We start from the raw sequence: 17,500 nt of genomic DNA on the forward strand, positions 1-17,500 counted from the left end.
GAAGCACACACATACAAAAAAACATGCGATGCACACACTCATTTACATACAGAAGTAGGAGAAGGAGAAGGAGAAGGAGACACGCTCTACAGTAGTTTTAAAATAAAGACACTGCTTGATCTGTCAAGTACTGTGCTGTACTAATCTTGCATTTGTTGTATGTGGATGTGGAAAATTCTGAGGGAGCTATGGCAACAGTGTCCCGGACCTTCCCTGGGTTTTTATAAAGGGTGGAGAGGAGGAGAAATGAGAAAGGGTGGAGAGGAGGAGCATTGGAGGAGTTCAGGAGTCTGTGCCTCACTAAAAAGGGTGGAGAGGAGGAGAAATGAGAAAGGGTGGAGAGGAGGAGAAATGGAGGAGAGCAGGAGTCGGGGCCCATTATCTACCTCTCTGGCAAGGTTGCGTCTGACGTAGTAAATGGCTGAGATAGAGATTTGAAAGGATTGGGAAGCGGACCAAACAGACCACTACATTTCCGAATGGCTCTTTCTACCTGACAGCAAACATCTGTCAGGGAAGATGGAAAAGCCTCTAGTTGAATGGATTATGGTAAGCTTTGGCTAGGGAGCCTGTTTTTGCATCAGAGAGCAGCAGCCGATATCAGTTAAGACAGGAAACTCGGGCAGAATTTAAGTGGGTGCCGTCATGTTTTTACAAAGTCCTCAAGCTTCTGTGTTGATTTTGAGCTGACACAGAGCTTGTGATAAATGGTACAATTTCTTTCAAATAAATAAATAAATACTCCCCTAATGAGGAGCAACTTAAAGATGCGAATACAACACAGCAGTCTTTGAGGAATGCATGCGAGCGGAACGAGGGGCTGTTTTAAATCCGCATGCCGACAGTCGGACTGGAAATGAGGAGAATGGAGAGTGAGCGAGCTTCGGGCAGGAAACAAATGAAGCTGCCCAATGGAATTGGAGACGGGACGCACAGTCCAGCCCGCATGCTTTGTCTGAGTTTGGGCTCAAGGCCATTCCCTCGTTAGTCGGGGCTTTATTCTCTTCTCTCTCTCTGTGTGTGTGTGTGTGTGTGTGTGTGTGTGTGTGTGTGTGTGTGTGTGTGTGTGTGTGTGTGTGTGTGTGTGTGTTTTATTTTCATCTGTGTGTGCGTGTCTGTGTGGGTGTGCCTGTGTGGGTGTGTTTTACTTTGTTCCGCTTTATTCTCCGGTTATTGCTTCTATTTGGGTGGTGGATTGATGTAGCTATCAGACCATGAATATGAATCTAAGATTAGAGTGAGCGAAAGCGAGAGGTGCCAGAGAGTGAAATGCATGATTGAAATTTAGTGGAGTATTCTCTTACGTCTCCCCCAGTTTTTTTCTTATAGACTTCTTTGTGGAATTGCTGAGGAAGGATTTCACTCTCCAGGGATTGTTTGTAAAAGATAGACAAAAACAGAAATCTCATCTTTCCAACTTCCCTGGATTTTATGTTGAATTTATGAGGTGAAAGTTGGATTTGAGTAGAAACCCCCCCCCCAGTCAGAGCTATCTGCTAAACCCTTCACAGGCATGCAGCCTTGGTGGGACTGTTGAAGGACTCAATGTTGCGTTCATGTCAGGCATGAACTTATTTTGTTTCTCTTTGTGTGAAGCATTTGACATTTCAGAGATAGTTTATCCACCTCTTATTAGAGTATTTGTCCACCTCTCAAAAGAGTTTATTCACCAATTGTATAATACTGTATGATCCACATTCACAATATGTGCACTCATAAACACTCTAGGAACCATTTGATACCACTGGTGTCGATACAAACATTAGACAATAACCTGCACCATCATCAAACACTTTCTGAATGTCTTTGAAAAAAATCCTCCACTGCATGGCGCAGTCCACCCAGTTTACCCACCTCTTATTTTACCACTATACATTCCTGATTGTGCAGGTTGGCATTGTTCATGGCATGAGTGTATGAGTAAATGTGAAGCATGAAATTGTAAAGCACTTTGAGCTTCTTGAAGAAAAGTATTGCACTGTTAGCCTTGCTATCACCAGACCCAGCTCAATCTTTTAGACATTAGTCTGGGGAGTCTGCTCTGCCTTTTCTACTGCACAAGAGGCGCGACCAGCGGGGCATAGTTCAAATGACTCTGTACGCTTGGATAGTCCTTCAACCGATCAGACCAATGATCCAGGTGCGCCAGGTGGATGAGCCAGTTTGTGATTGGTCCCCTCAGATTTGTAACGGAAGCAGGGTAGAAAAATGGTGGTTTCGGTTTCCAGCCTGAGCTGCTGGGCGAAATCAAATTGCCGGCAGATCAGGCTGGGTTTACCCTGCTGCACTGCTACAATGTGAGTTGCCGTAGCTACTCAGCATGATTGACAGGCTCATCCTACTCCTGGTTGGCTTGAGGACCACATCTTCCTTTTCCCCAGGATGCATTGGGTTAGTCATACAGACATGATATATCCCCTTTCGGAGTCAGGGATTGCTATATTTAGTGCTTCAGATGATTCTGGCTGATATCGAACGACATAATAATGTGCTCTGACTTGAAATGGCTCAGTGCACTTTAAGCCCAAACGTTATCACCCTTGCTGCTTCACGGCCACCCGTGTAATGTGCTGACGGAGTCGGGTGTTGTGGGTAGGCAGTGGGGTCTGTTGGGAGGGCCCACAATTGAGATATTTGTTATAAATCCTCAGAGATACAAAACAAAATCCCCTTCACACAGAAAAAAGAGTGTTTCTCATGCTGTGTGTTTTCAACAAACACAACCACAACCGCGTTTCTTGTACATGTCCAGTCTGAGGTATTGTCATCCTTCTCCTATACTTGTCTTGTGTTGTCCTGTGTGGACCAATCATCAAAATGAATTCCAGGCGATTTGCGTCCTTTTGGCAAAAAATAAAGACTTGACTTGACAATAATTATCAACTCAAACACCTCACTGTTTTTGAGTGCCTCACCAGAATTGCCAATTCTGCTCTGCCATTCGGTTTTAATGAGAAGCTATGCCACACAAAGGTTTTTGTCATTGCACTCTAGGCAGGAGGGCAGTGGTTTGCGGTAATGGGAATATTTTTGCATGCATACTGTATCACTGACCTGACACCTTATTAATTTACTGGTCGGTCAGAGAGTAGCGTTGCATGGCTCCGCATAAGTAAACATCGGTGGTGCTTCAGGGAATGTGAAAATAGAACAGCGGTCACACATAAGGAACCGTGGCATTAACCTCCAAATATCTCACCGTTCCGTCGACTCCATTAACGAGCCTCACAAAAGAGCATTAGAGGGAATCTCCTACTGGGACCTATGACTGGGACAGAGGCCAGGCAGAATTGGCTAATATGTGCAGGCTCCAAAAATATATGCTCTGACAAATTACTCCTGGTGGTCCAGCTCTTCCACACAAACGGTACTAATAGAAATCAGAAAATAAAAGCAGACTAACATGTATGGATTTAGGTGCTGATGAAAATCCTTTCTCATTTCTGAAAGAGAGAGATTGATGCAATTATGCATTTAAATGCATTTAAATATAGTTTCGTAGCAAAGAAAAAAAAACCTTCTTTATGCGTTGCGTTTGAGCCCCCTCATCTCTGGCTGTAGGGACTGTGAGAGGGCCTTAAAAGCTTAGTTCTGGGCATGGAGGAACCGTGACAGAGAGAGAGAGAGAGAGAAACAGAGAAAGAGAGATAGAGAGAGAGAGAGAAACAGAGAAGGAGAGATAGAGAGACAGAGAGAGAGAGAGAGAGAGAGAGAGAGAGAGAGAGAGAGAGAATAACAGAAACCCGCAAATCACCAACGCCAGCCGCCCGACTGAGCACTCAACTCACACACAAGGCCTCCCATGGAGACGTGACTATAGTTAGCCCTCAGCATACGGAACTAAATGAGTCATTGGCGCACTGTCCACTCCGTCAGTCAGCGCACAAGCCCACCGTTACGTGGTCAGTGGTGGAAGCTGGACAAACTGTGAGTGGACTCTAGAAAACTACAGTAACATCTGGAGCAGGCAGGGAAAAAAAGAACAAGATCTTTTGTTCGGTTCCTGAGGGACTAGTGCACTGAGTGGGTGGAGTGAGAGGCCTTGCTACCGGTGGTATTCCCACACGCGTCGCCAATATGGTGTGGAAGCCTAGCAGTAATTCGTCCTTGAAACCTGCGCTGTTGAAATAGCATTCAAGACATTTCTTCTACCTTACCATTGCAATCACCTTTTTCCCTTTTTTCTAAATCCTCCTCTCTGTTTTATCACCTGTGTGTTGTTTAAATGCACCCTGGGTAGTGTAGGGAGAACTGACAGACTCTTGGGCATCCTGAATCTCCTCTCTCCCTAATCTCTATTACAGGTTGATTTAGCTCAGGCACAAACACTCTTCAGAGGCTTGAGAATCCTGTGTCTGTGATTGTGGGTGAGATTCGCGGGGTGAATGGTAAATGGTAAATGGTAAATGGACTGCATTTCTATAGCGCTTTTGTCGGCTTCTGCAAGCACCCAAAGCGCTTTACATTATCATGCCTCACATTCACCCATTCACACACCTGATGGCGGAGGCTGCCAATGCAAGGCGCCAACCCGCTCATCGGGAGCACTGGGGTTAGGTGTCTTGCTCAAGGACACTTTGACAGGATCAGGAGGAGTTGGGCTCAAACCAGCAACCAGTTACTGGATGACTCCTCTACGTCCTGAGCCACTGCCGCCCAGTATTCACAATATTTCGTGGCCAGCAATGGGCGTCGCCATGACACCTCAGCATTCAGGAAACTGTTATCTATTTCCGGCGAAGCTGCGTTGTTTCTATTTTAACGTGAGAGTTGACAGTGCTTAACATTTCATAACGCATATAAAAGTAAATTTTCTATTTTATATTGGTTATATATTATGTAGTATATCTATGCTGAGGGCAGAATTGTCAACATTTCGAAAGAAATCTAAGTTGAAGCATATTCTAGTTAGCGTAAACAGAATGAACGGAAGTTGAAAACAGTACAGATTTCCGGGTTAAGGAATAATGTGAATAGGAAATAACCTCCCCATCAAAAGGTCATGCAACAGGAGATGCTGTGTGGCGTACCATTTAATCTGTATTACTGTTGTTGTTGATGGTCTTTAGTTATGATCTGCAGTATTGTAGTTATTCTCTCATATTACATATTGTATGCGCATCTCTCATGATGTGCAGGGGTTGGAAGCTGATCTTTAATGCTCATATGGATGGATGGATGATGAAAACATCTTGTAACCTACTGTATGTGAACACAGACAAAGAAGAAGAAACCTCGACAGAAGTAATGAGGAATATCATTAACACCATGATGAAAGAGTCTGATGATCTAACAAGACATGTTTCAAAAATCTGATCCACTACAGTGAATCAGTGCAGTCTGCTTCTATGCGGCCATCGGAGAAAACAACATTGCTTTGGTGAACAGCTCACAGTCTCATGTAAACTCTAGCTAGTGAAAATGCATTATTCAGTCTTGAGTTTTGTTTTCTGACCTGGATAAACATTTTTATTTCTGTGCAGTGCAGAAACTGAAGCACAGGCGAGTGGCTCTCAAGCTGAAATGGAGTTGTAATGCTTTCTAATTAAAACCACTCTACACTGCAGTTTGTGCTGTGAAGTGCATTGCAAGTCCTCGCTCCCTCCTGCACACACACACGCACGTGTGCGCGCGCACACACACACACACACACACACACACACACCTCCTCTGCAAAGTATTTATCTACATTACGTGTGCTGAGCGGTTTTCAATCTTGAGCAGGACATTTTTCCCCCAAAGTGGCGTCAATAAGTACTTGCATAGATTAGTTTATGCAAATTCATGAGTCTTAAAGTGCTCTTAAGCAGTGGTTAAGCAGTGGAATACAACAGTCTCTTTAAATTCATGAGCCCTAAAAATGCTCTCCGGTCACACTGATAGAGATATGAGCTGTGAGAACAAATGAATGCTTTTTTTTTACCATGGACTTTCTATCTGAGGGCTTCTACTGTGGAAGTTGTATGGTTTTGGATGGATCAGAGGCATCTGAAGCCCTCTCTTAGTCCGTTTGATCTGTATTCACACCAAGAGAATACAGTATTTGGATGTTGTGATGTCTCAGGAGTTTATTCAGATCTCTTCAGTTTTAGGCCATTTCTGTTTGCTTTTATCATGCTGTGTATGAAAGGTTGATAATTAAGATCGCCCCGGGGGCTTGGATGCTTTGATAAATTTGGCATGCTTAGAATTGGCAGTCGGGTTTTCTGTTTTGTTGCATTAACAACTCATGAAATGCTCTTTGTTGTCCCTCTTTCATTACAAATCCATTTGCGTATCTGTCAGCTGTTGCTCTTCGGGCCTTGGACAGACCTTAAAAAAGAACCCGTCATCTCACAGGAGAACTTTGGTTCCGTTTTTCTTTTAATTATTGTGATCCATTCAAGATGCTCCAGGGCTTGTCAGAGAATGAATGAACAGTGTGTATGTGTGCGTGTGTGTGTGTGTGTATGAAAGAAAGAGAGAGAGTAAGGAGAGCCTATTTGCTGTTATGTTAGACATTTTTTATTCTTATTAAAAAATTTACTTACTGTATGTAAGTATGTATGGGTGCCTACTGTGTGTGTGCGTGCGTGCGTGTGTGTGTGTGTGACAGAGAGAGAGAGAGAGAGTGTGTATGTACTGTATGTGATATAAGAGTTGTAAGAGTGTGTGTATGGTAAAGAGGGAGAGAGAGGAGTGAGTATAGTGTATTTTATTATAGCATAGCACAGGTTAATTTGCTTTTTTATTCTTATTCAATGTACAGCATACTCTATGTGTGTGTGTGTGCGTGTGTGTGTGTGTGTGTGTGTGTGTGTGTGTGTGTGTGTCTGTGTGTCTGTGTGTGTGTGTATGGGTGAAGATAATTGTCTTGCATAGGGAAGACTGCATGTCCTTGTTCAACCTGTCTGTTTGGATGCGAAATGAAAACATGAATGCGATTATCCTGTGGACCTGGACGGCCTCTCGCTGAAGGGAGCCGGAGTGACATCAGCACTGACCACACACACCGACGCACCCTGATTGGCAGGTTCAAATCCCGCTGTCTGGAATAACAAACCGTTCTCTTTGTGTTTGTCCCTCTCCGCCTGTCTCCTCGTCTCTCTCTGTCTGACCTTTACCTTCTATCCCTCTGTTCCCTCCTCTCTCTCTCTCTCTCTCTCTCTCTCTCTATCTCTTTCTCTCTCTCTCTCTGTCTCTCTATCTCTCTCTCTCTGCTCTTTTGAAATGCGGACCCCACCGCCATCCGCTACTCCCTCTGTGTATGTGAAGAGGTGTAGTAGCACAGCACTGGTTGCTCTGTCGGTATCTGTGACGTCTTCTCTGCAAAAATCTACACGCCATACTTTTGCCTACTGTATCACTCATCCATTTCCTATCTCACCCCTCGCCCTCTTTACTGCCTCCATAATTATCCTTTCATTTTGTGTTCATCGGTGTGTGTGTCTCTCTCTTTCTCTTTTTCTCTCTCTCTCTCTCTCTGGCTTCTCATGCCACTGCTATGAAGATGATACCCAACTCGATCTGTGATCCCCTCCTGGCAACCCCACAGTCTCGGCCCAGATGTCAAATAATCTCAGACTTATCCACATGGATAAAGGAACGTCACCTCCAACTTAACCTCTACAAGACCAAGCTGCTGGTTTTCCTAGCCGAACAAACTACACATCAGATCAATATCAAGATGGACTCCTGCATGCTTGCCCACAAAGTGATTGGTGGCTCTGCACACTCTCACTTAAATGCTCTTCTCATACACTTAACATGCACTTTCATGTCTTTCCTTCTTTTATTACCTTCTACCTCCTTCTTCTTTATCCACTCTCTGTGTGGACCACACATTGGTGCGTAAATGTCTCAGAACCTAAATTGAGTGGACACATATTAGATCTTGGTGACATTAAGGATCAGAGATGAGTACCCTGTGCTCTCTTTCAAGTTTGCTGACTGCATCAGACTTTTTGACCATAAATGGTACATAAGCAAGGGCCTGTTTTCAATCATTCATGATTGTTTGTTTCGCTGGCGATATATCTGATGTGGTGATAAGTGTTCTCATGTGTTAATGTATTTATGTAGGACAGCTGAGATTGACAGGAAGTGAGTGACAGACAGAGTTGGAGTGGGATTGGGAAATGACCCGCGGTGGGAATCAAAGGTGGATCCCCTTGGGCTCGTGGACCCGAATATGGTCCAGATGCTGTCGCTTGCCCCTACAGCTTCCCCGAGTAGAAGGCTTTTAAAAAAGTTTTGTTCACATTGTGATGGTTCAATAAAGGATACAGGACTATTTCCTAAATGTCATACTGCTATTCTGCTTACTACACAGGACTTACTGCTCTTCTGTCAAGATCAGTAGGCTATACGAGCAGTGTGCAGTAGCCTACTCCATTTCAGTAACAGCCACGTCTCTCTCTCTCTCTCTCTCTCTCTCTCTCTCTCTCTCTCTCTCTCTCTCTCTCTGTCTCTCTCTCTCTCTCTCTCGGTGTCTACCAGGAATTTTCATGAGCACCTGTAATGTCGACGTGCGCTGGTTCCCCTTCGACATCCAGAAGTGCGAGCTCAAGTTCGGCTCGTGGACGTTTGACGGCTGGCTACTGGACCTACAGATGACCGACGCCGACATCTCCGGATACATGCCCAACGGGGAGTGGGACCTTGTGGGTGAGTCCGGTTCTCTCTTCACAGCTCGTCCTAACTGCATGCGCGCGTCCGACTGTGGCATAGCATTGAGAGCTCTCTGAATCCATTAAACATGCTGTTCTACTGCATTATATGTCACATTCAAAACAGCAGGACAACGGGAACGATAGAAAGTAAAAAGAAATGGGGCACAAAACATTACATGGAATCACACTGCATTGCATTGCTCAAAGTAATTTTATTATTAAATTTAAGACTCACTTGAATTGCATAAAGAACACCCAGGAAGCCAAACCCTTTGAGCCCCATGAGACTAATCCTCATTAGCTCAGCATAACTCAAGCTAAACTAAGCCTAAATTCATATTTTGATATACTAATTTGTCTCAATTAATATTTTTGACTGTATGTTTTTTTATGGAATGATTCCTGACAGTAGGCATACAAAGTTTAGCATGTGTGGAATGAAATTGAAGAAACACATTAATTTCTATCAGAAGAATTTGGGAGACCGAAATATTGTTGAAGAATTTAATTCTGGATAGTACTGTATTGTATGTACAGTACAGAGCAGTTAAAGAACGTAAGAAGAATGACAATCCGGTTATGAATGAAGGATATAGCAGCATGATTTCCTAATAGTACCTCTTTCTATGATATGATTGGTGAACACATTATGAATGAATTTTTGTACAAGAAGTTTTCTCTGGTAAGTTACGTTTAACAATGGAGATTAAAGATCCTATCTGGCCGATACATCAAAAAGTAATGAAAATATAGCTGCAAGCAGCAATGTGGGGGCCAAGCTTTGGAAATTTGGAAAGACAACCCCCCCCCCCACCTCCCCCCGTGACCACCATAGAGGAGTATTTGTGTGCTTGTGTCTGGGTTTGAGAGAGAGAGAGAGATGAAAGCATTACTGAAAAATGAGCTGACTTCCTGTGATTATAGCGCCCCCCTAGCGGTCAAAAGACATGACATGGGAGAGTGGGCGTGTGCAAATGGAACCCCCCTCCCACAACCACCATAGAGGAGGGTGTGTGTGCTTGTGTCTGGGTTTGAGAGAAAGAGAGATGAAAGCATTACGCAATAAAGCATAAGCAATATGAAAGCATAAGCAATATGTTGTGCGTTCTCAGGATGGTGTCTTGTGTCTATACCAAGTTTGGTTTTGATACTTGAAACCGTTGCTGAGATATGAGCCTACTTCCTTTGATTATAGCGCCCCCTTAGTAGTCAAAAGACATGACATGGGAGAGTGGGCGGGTGCAAATGGAACCCCCCCCCCCCCCCCCCCACGATTACCATAGAGGAGGATGTGTTTGTTTGTGTTACATTAATGTTGAAATATGAGCCTACTTTCTTTGAATACAGCGCCATATAGTGGTCAAAATTTGCCAAACTTATTGAGACTCCTCTTCATTGGGTCCTGAGCCCATGTACTAAGTTTGGTCTTGATACGTGAAAGCCTTCCTGAGATATAGGTTCTCTTCCTGTGTGGCGGCTTCGCCGCCAATTTGGATTGGCTATTACAGGCGAGCACTTCCGTCAATTGTTTCACAAAGCAATGCAATAATAAGTCATGGTCTGAAGATGGTGTGTGCAAATTTTGGTGAGTATCGAATGAAATATGTGACCTGTGAAACTTTTTGAAAGTTTTTGACCTTGTCCTGTTGGTGGTGCTAAAGCCTAAATGGAAAAGTCTTGTTAATAGGTGGGTGGGGTCATTACTTTTGCCTTAATCCACTGAGCAAGTTTCAGCTTGATAGGTCAAAGCATTGTAGAGCTACTTGCATTATTGTTGTTGAAAAATGTATAAAATTTGACCTGTTGGTGGCGCTGGAGTTTTGGGGTCTGGCGTTTGTAAATTGGGGAAAGTGGTCATTGGCCATAGAGGAATATGTGTGTTAAATTTCAAAACGTTTTACTGTATGGTTCTATGGCTTCCATAGAGATATAGGTTTAATGTCTGTGTGGCGGCTTCGCCGCCGATTTTGATTGGCTGTTAAGGGCAAATAATTTTGTCAATTCTTCCAGAAAGCAATCAGATTAGAAGGCATGGTCTGAAGATGGTGTGTGCAAATTTTGGTGAGAATCGGATGAAATGTGTGACCTGTGAAACTTTTTGAAAGTTTTGACCTTGGTCTATTGGTGGCGCTACAGCGTTTGTGGAAAAGTCTTGTTAATTGGTGGGTGGGGCTATACCTCTTGCGTTAATACACTGAGCAAGTTTCAGCTTGATAGGTCTAAGCATTTGAGAGTTATTTGCATTAATGTTGTTGAGAAATTGATGAATTTTGACCTGTTGGTGGCGCTAGAGGTTTGAGGTCTAGAGTCTGTAAATTGGTGAAAGTTCTTAGATTTGTGAGTAGAATAAGTGTGCCAAATTTCAGAACTTTTTACTGTATGGATCTATGGGCTGCCATAGACTTCCACTGGAGAAGAATAATAATAGGAAAAGGTACAATCACTATGGGTTGCCTCGCAGCTTCGCTGCTTGGCCCCCAATTATAATGCCATTATGCCAATTTTAAGGTCATGTCAAGCCAGTTTATCAGCATCTGCCAGAGCCATTTGAAATGTACATCCATCATTGAAATGTAGGTCTTGCTATTCACCTGAACACAGTTCAGCACTGCCTTTCACACCAGCCAGCAGCAGAGTAGGCCCTACAGAGGAACACATTTTGTTCTTGGTCTGGCTCACCTCAATCAATGAAATCTTTTCTGAGTTCATATCAGGATTCAATCTTCAGCTCTGTTCACACATGGGCTGCTGCTGGTTTGTAGGCTAATTTATACGAGGCTACTAGGGAAGGGAAGGATTTTTCAATATGTCCTTTGGAGACTTGCCCAGATATTCTTCTGCACAGGAAGTTACTTTTGAAAGTGCAGCTTTGCGAGTTAACCAATTACTTCACACTGGAAGAAATTGAACCACTGGAGAAATCACATGCCATACATAAATACAAAAAGGTCACTTTTCATTGGGAAGTGCAAGGAATGTCAGTTTAATTTATTTATTATGCTGTCACCTGCCTTGTTCACTAGGAGAGAATGTTAAGGCCGGTGCCCACCAGACACGTACACAGCGCGCCGCGACAAGAAACAAAGCCGCACAGGATAGAAGACTGTTCTAAAATCCTCTGCGTCAAGCCCACACCGCTGAATGGCATGTCCAGTGGGCGCCGGGATTTAGACGGGGATCACATTAGCCAGCAGCAAGCGGCAGCGGCAAGTGTAACGCGACGCTCAGACCATAACAATAAATCCAAAACATTCTATCTCGTTCCTAAGTTCAATCTTTGTTGTTACGAGGAATCTGATTGGTCAACATTCTAAAACTGATTGTAATGAGCAGAGCGTTGCGCTTCAAAGTTGAACCAAGTTTAACTCCTAGTTTGTTCAAGGCTAGCCTTACACCACCAGAGAACACCAGAGAACAATAGGAAACCTGCCGCTTGCCGCTGGCTAGTGTGATCCCCGCCTTACACTGAATGTTGCATTTTCTGGCTGCTATCTGGTCAGGGTATCATCCTGCTAAAATTGATTGTTTGATGGAGTGCATTGCCTTGGAATGCCTTCACACCAGTCAGGATGAAAGATGGAAGGGACTGGGATGGTCCAAGGGCTTTCGATTACAAAAGAGAAAAGAAAAAGAAAATAAGGTAAAAGCATCATTTTCCAACTCAAAGTTGTTTGTAGTGTCTGTAGTTAACTACACAAAATATGAACTAGCAAGCCACTACAAAATCCAGTTTAAATGACATTCAGTTCTCTGTTCCCTCACACTGCAGAGATCTTAGTTTAACATGTGCACACAAGGAGAGAACTATAAGGTGGAGAACTCTCCAGGGTAGACTCTTAAGAGTTGATAATAAGAGCAGCTTCCAACAAAATAAGTGCTAAATAAGAAACGACCCTCTCAGGATTCAATTCCCAGTGCACGCTGCTCACAGAGTGCAAGAGAAATGGAGACGTGTGAAAATATGCAGACAGTAGAACAGGAAGTCAGTGAAAATCCCAATGCAACCCTCATGTGTTCGTTGTTTTGATAGCTTATACCTATTTAGAGCAAGCTAACTGGAGCAGACGGTGTAGAGCAAAACACTGCACTATTTACTGTAACTACCTGACTGATAAATAGACAATAATAACACCTTGTTCTTGGATTTGAATTCCAGAGAGTTTATAAATATGTGTATGATTTCCCTGTACTGGATAAATGAGAAGTTTAGTGGTGTGAATTTACTGAATTCAATTTGACATCTACCTGCCTACCTTACACTGACAGACTTTGACGAGATTTGGGAAAGATTCTTGAAAGATTGTAGTCTTTTGAGTAAAGCTTGAATGAGGGGAAGCATTAGGTAAAAGACTACAATCTTTCAAGAATCTTTCCCAAATCTTGTCAAGGTCTGTCAGTGTAAGGTAGGCTTTATGTGCTGAGGGACCGAATGGAAGGACTCTTCATCAGCTATAGTAGAGGGGCCTTGCTGGAGGTCGAGCCCTGTAAGATCTTATGTGGGCTCTGTCTGCACCAGTCGACACCCTAACTCCCTGAGGCCTGGCCCTAACTCATAGGTGATTGTGTCTGATGCCAAGTGTGTGTGATTGGTAGTATTGAATTCCACCCTTGTGTGGATGAATGTGTGCTCAACTCACGGTCAACCGCATCAATATTTCACCCATCTCTCTCTCTCTCTCTCTCTCTCTCTCTCTCGCTCTCTCTCTCGCTCTCTATAATATCTCTTCTCACTCTCTATAATATCTCTTCTCTCTATATATATAATATCTCTTCTGCAATGTGCTGATGCTTTGCCAAATGCTAATAGTAGCCGACATAACTGTCCTTGTGTCACTAATCCACTCAACTGGTTAACCATGTCAGTGGCCCTTGACACACACACACACACATACACACACACACACACACACACACACACACACACACACACACACACACACACACACACACACACACACAGTCATGTATGCTCTCTCCATAGGCCTGAAGCCACTAACACTCTCATGTCCGTGCTGACATGCACACATTCATGTGACTTAGCGTTAAGCCTCTGCACTCTTTGTGAACTCCACAGAGCTGAAAGTGCTCTTTCAGAAAGCTTTTAGAAAGATTCGGTACTAGCTGACGACTGCGGGGGACTAATTGGAAAGGTTCAAAATCAGTTGAGTAAACATCTCTGTCATTCCGCCGGTGGTTCAGTTCCGGTGAGCAAGAACAACTTGTTTAGAATTTATTGGGGAGGTGACTTCAAGGTCGCTTTTGCCTCATTCGCCCAAAACATTGAGACGTCAGGGTCGTAATTGAATGGATTTGAGGAGGACTGTCTCGGGATTTGCTTATCACCCTTCTCAATTTCTTAACTGATCCTTTCCGTTCCGGCCAAGTCCCCCTCCTCCTGTTTAATCTGATCTAATGGTGGTACATTTAATTTGATTCAGCTGAACAGCTATTCAATTAACTTGATGTAAGCCAATGAGGCATGAATATGGGTCTCTTTTTTAAGTATATTCTGTCGGAAATCTTTTGTCCCCCCCCCCCCCTTCTAACAAGGGTCTTTTATCTCTCTTTGTCTGTCTGTATTTGCTGCTCACTGAGCCTGTGCATTTCTCCTGACGTCTCTCTCTTGCCAGCCTCACTCAGCCATCTGCTTTTGTGCTTTTAGTCTTGCTGCGGCACATTAACAAAAAAAAGTAAAGTCAAGCACTCCAACTTAAATTAATTGGCTGTCTGTGTGTATGTGTGTGTGTGTGTGTGTGTGTGTGTGTGTGTTGGGGGGGGGGGGGGGCTTCTCTAGGGACTAGAGTTATCCAAACGATGGTGTAGTGAGGTGAGCGGAGGCACTGGAGAATGAAAGTGAGAGTTCCAGTGTTGGCGCCTCGTCTCGTCTCATCGTGTGTGTGTGTGTGTGTGTGTGTGTGTGTGTGTGTGTGTGTGGTGCGCTCGCTCCGCTTTCATCTCTCCGCTCGGCTACAGTTAGTCATTCTGACTTGGCACACAGACCCGCAACCCCCTGCGCACACCTACACACACACACACACACACATACACATACACACACACACACACACACACACTCCTTTCTCCTTCCCAATACAGAGTGGCAAACCTGACTCTGAAAAGCAGATATGTCTCTGATCTGGCCCTGGCGTGGCTCCAATCCGGTGTGAATCCGCTGCACCAGGGCCAGATCTCAGCCTATCCTGGTCCAGAGTCAGCTGATTATCTGGGTCAGAGTATTACGTCACACTCACTACCCTCCCTTCCTCTGTTGTTATCTTTCCCCCTCCATCCCTCCCTTCTCCCTCCATCCTTTCCTCTCCTGCATCTCTTCTTCCTCTCTGTCACTTCCCTACATCCCTTCCTCTCTCCCTCTGAATGTCTCCTATCATTTCCCTTCATCACTTTCCCCCACCACTCTGTCTGTTTCTCTTTTTCTCTTCCTCCCCTCTATATTCTATATCATCTCTCCATCCATCCCTCTCTCCCTCTCTCTGTAGGCGTACCGGGCACCAGGAACGAGGTGTTCTACGACTGCTGCAAGGAGCCGTATCCAGACGTAACGTTCGTAGTGACCATCCGGCGGCGGACGCTGTACTACGCGCTGAACCTGCTCATCCCCTGCATGCTCCTGTCCTCCATGACCCTGCTGACCTTCCTGCTGCCCGCAGACTCCGGGGAGAAGATCTCTTTGGGTGAGCAGGAGAGGAGGAGGAGAGGAGGGAGGAGAGGAGGAGGAGAGGAGAGGAGAGGGGAGGGGTGAATATCTCTCTGGGTGAGCAGGAGGAGGAGGAGAGGAGAGGAGAGGAGAGGAGGGGAGAAGATCTCTCCGGGTGAGCAGGAGAGGAGGAGTAGGAGAGAAGAGAAGGGAGGAGAGGGTAGAAGGAGGGGAGTTCTCTCTGGGTGAGCAGGAGAGGAGAGAGTGGAGGAGAGGAGAATAGAGAAGAGGGAGGGGAGAAGATCTCTCTGGGTGAGCAGGAGAGGAGGAGGAGAGGAGAGGAGATAAAGGGGGAGAAGAAATAGAGGGGGGGTCTTTCTGGGTGAGCAAGAGAGGTGAGAGGTGAGAGAAGGGAAAAGGAGGAAGAGAGGAGAGGGGAGGAGAGTAGAGAAAGGATGAGAGGAGAATAGAGGGAGGAGAGAGGAGAGAAGGGAGGAGAGAGGAGAGGAGAGGGGAGGGATCTCTCTAGGTGAGCAGATGAGGGGAGAGAGTGGAGGAGAGGAGATGTGAAGGAAAGAGAGAAGAGTGACAGGAATGAGTGGAGGAGAGGATAGGGGAGAGGAGGGGAGGGCAGGAGAGAAAGGAAGAGGAGGAAAGAGGGGAGGGGAGAAGAGAGTTAAGGAGAAGGGAGAGAAGAGTTGAGAGGAAGAGGAAGGAATAAGCGAAAGAAGAGCAGAGGATAAGGGAGAGAAGAGCAGAGGATGAGGGAAAGAAGAGTAGAGGGAAGATGAGGAGAAGAGAGGACAGGAGAGGAGAGGTAAGATTGGAGGAGAGAGGAGAGGAAGAGAATAGAGGAGAGACTAGAAAAGAGAGGAGGAGGAAAGGACAGATGGGAAAGTGTGGAGGAGAAGAGAAGAGGAGGAGAGGGGAAAATAAGAGGATAGGAAAGGACAGAAGGAAAGAGAGGAAAGGTTTGGGGTAGAGAGAGGGCAAGGTCGAGGAGAGGAAGAAAACTGCAAATGAGCATAGATGAGAAGAAACCACCAGAGAGGACAGTCCAGAGTATAGACGACAGAAGATTAGAGAGGATGAGAGGAGGGCAGAGGAGAGAGAAGAAGGGAAGGCACGAGATGAGAGAGGAGGAGCAGAAGAAAGAGGAAAGAGGAGAAGGGAAGGCACGAGATGAGAGAGGAGGAGCAGAGGAAAGAGGGGAGAGGATGTTTTGAAGATCCTGGAACAGAGATGAGAGGCCAGGAGAGAAAGGAGTTATTAAGGAGGGTTAAGGTGAAGAGGAAGAGGAGGGTTAAGGTGATACCGAAGAGAGGAAGATGAAAGAAAAGAAGGGAAGAGAGAGAGAAGAGAGTGCGGAAGAGTGGTGGAGAAGAGGAGGAGAGAGAAAAGATTAAATGGCTACAGAAGAGAGGGAGAAAAGGAAAGACTTGATCCGTGATTTCCTTTTGGTGAACAAAGAGTGGGATGTTTTTGGTGGAGGTAAAGGGAATTAAGAATTAAGGGAAAGACTTGAGGATGAAGAACATCTCTTTCTCATCCCATGAATGAAAACAAAAGGGAAGTTACAGATAGAAGTGAAAAAAGGGAAAGAGGTAGAGGATGAAGAGGTGGATCAGGAGAAGGAGGTAAGAAGGCCATGAAATCTGCCAGGAAAAGTCTGCGAAAGCGAGAAAAAGTCAGCAAAGCATTAGGGAACTTTACCAAGCTCTGGCTGACTGACAGTGCGGTTATGCTGATGAGCTTGTACTGATCTCTGTACAGTGGCGCACGAGGTAAATGCATTAGTCCACAGTTGTGTGGCTAATTAATCTATCGACAGAGCGAAGCCTTGGGGCTCAATTAAAGGACTAAAGGGAATGAAGTTTGACATCTTTTGGCCGAGGGACAGAAGGAAAGGACATTCCCCACATCAGCTAGAGTCGAGGGACCGTGCTTGAGGTCAAGCCGTTCCTGTAAGAGCTATTGCTTGGGCCAGTGTTCTGCCAATGTAGGCGTTGGCAATATCGGCTTGAAAGGATTGTTGCTGGTGCGATGTTTGTACAACGCCCACTTTAAAACAACAACACTCACTTCTAAACTCCAGATGGCGTTTCATCAGGGTCAGGAAAAAGAGAGAGCGAGAGAGAGAGAGGCTACACCACCGCCTCCGCAAGAGTGAAATCCAAGCAGTCGTCTATGACAG

The 17,500-nt window shown here is 45.0% G+C and overlaps 1 protein-coding gene across 1 annotated transcript in view; it reads left to right on the top strand.

Annotated features, from left to right (window-relative positions):
- The window catches only part of chrna11 (cholinergic receptor, nicotinic, alpha 11), a 55,299-nt gene that overhangs the window by 26,476 nt on the left and 11,323 nt on the right, over nucleotides 1-17,500 (top strand). Inside the window, exons 6-7 of the mRNA XM_062529725.1 lie at nucleotides 8,479-8,646; nucleotides 15,149-15,343. Of these exons, the coding sequence (XP_062385709.1) occupies nucleotides 8,479-8,646; nucleotides 15,149-15,343 (363 nt within the window). The remainder of the gene's footprint in view (nucleotides 1-8,478; nucleotides 8,647-15,148; nucleotides 15,344-17,500) is intronic.

This window comes from Sardina pilchardus, chromosome 24, assembly GCF_963854185.1.
Source record: "Sardina pilchardus chromosome 24, fSarPil1.1, whole genome shotgun sequence".
Lineage (NCBI taxonomy): Eukaryota > Metazoa > Chordata > Actinopteri > Clupeiformes > Clupeidae > Sardina > Sardina pilchardus.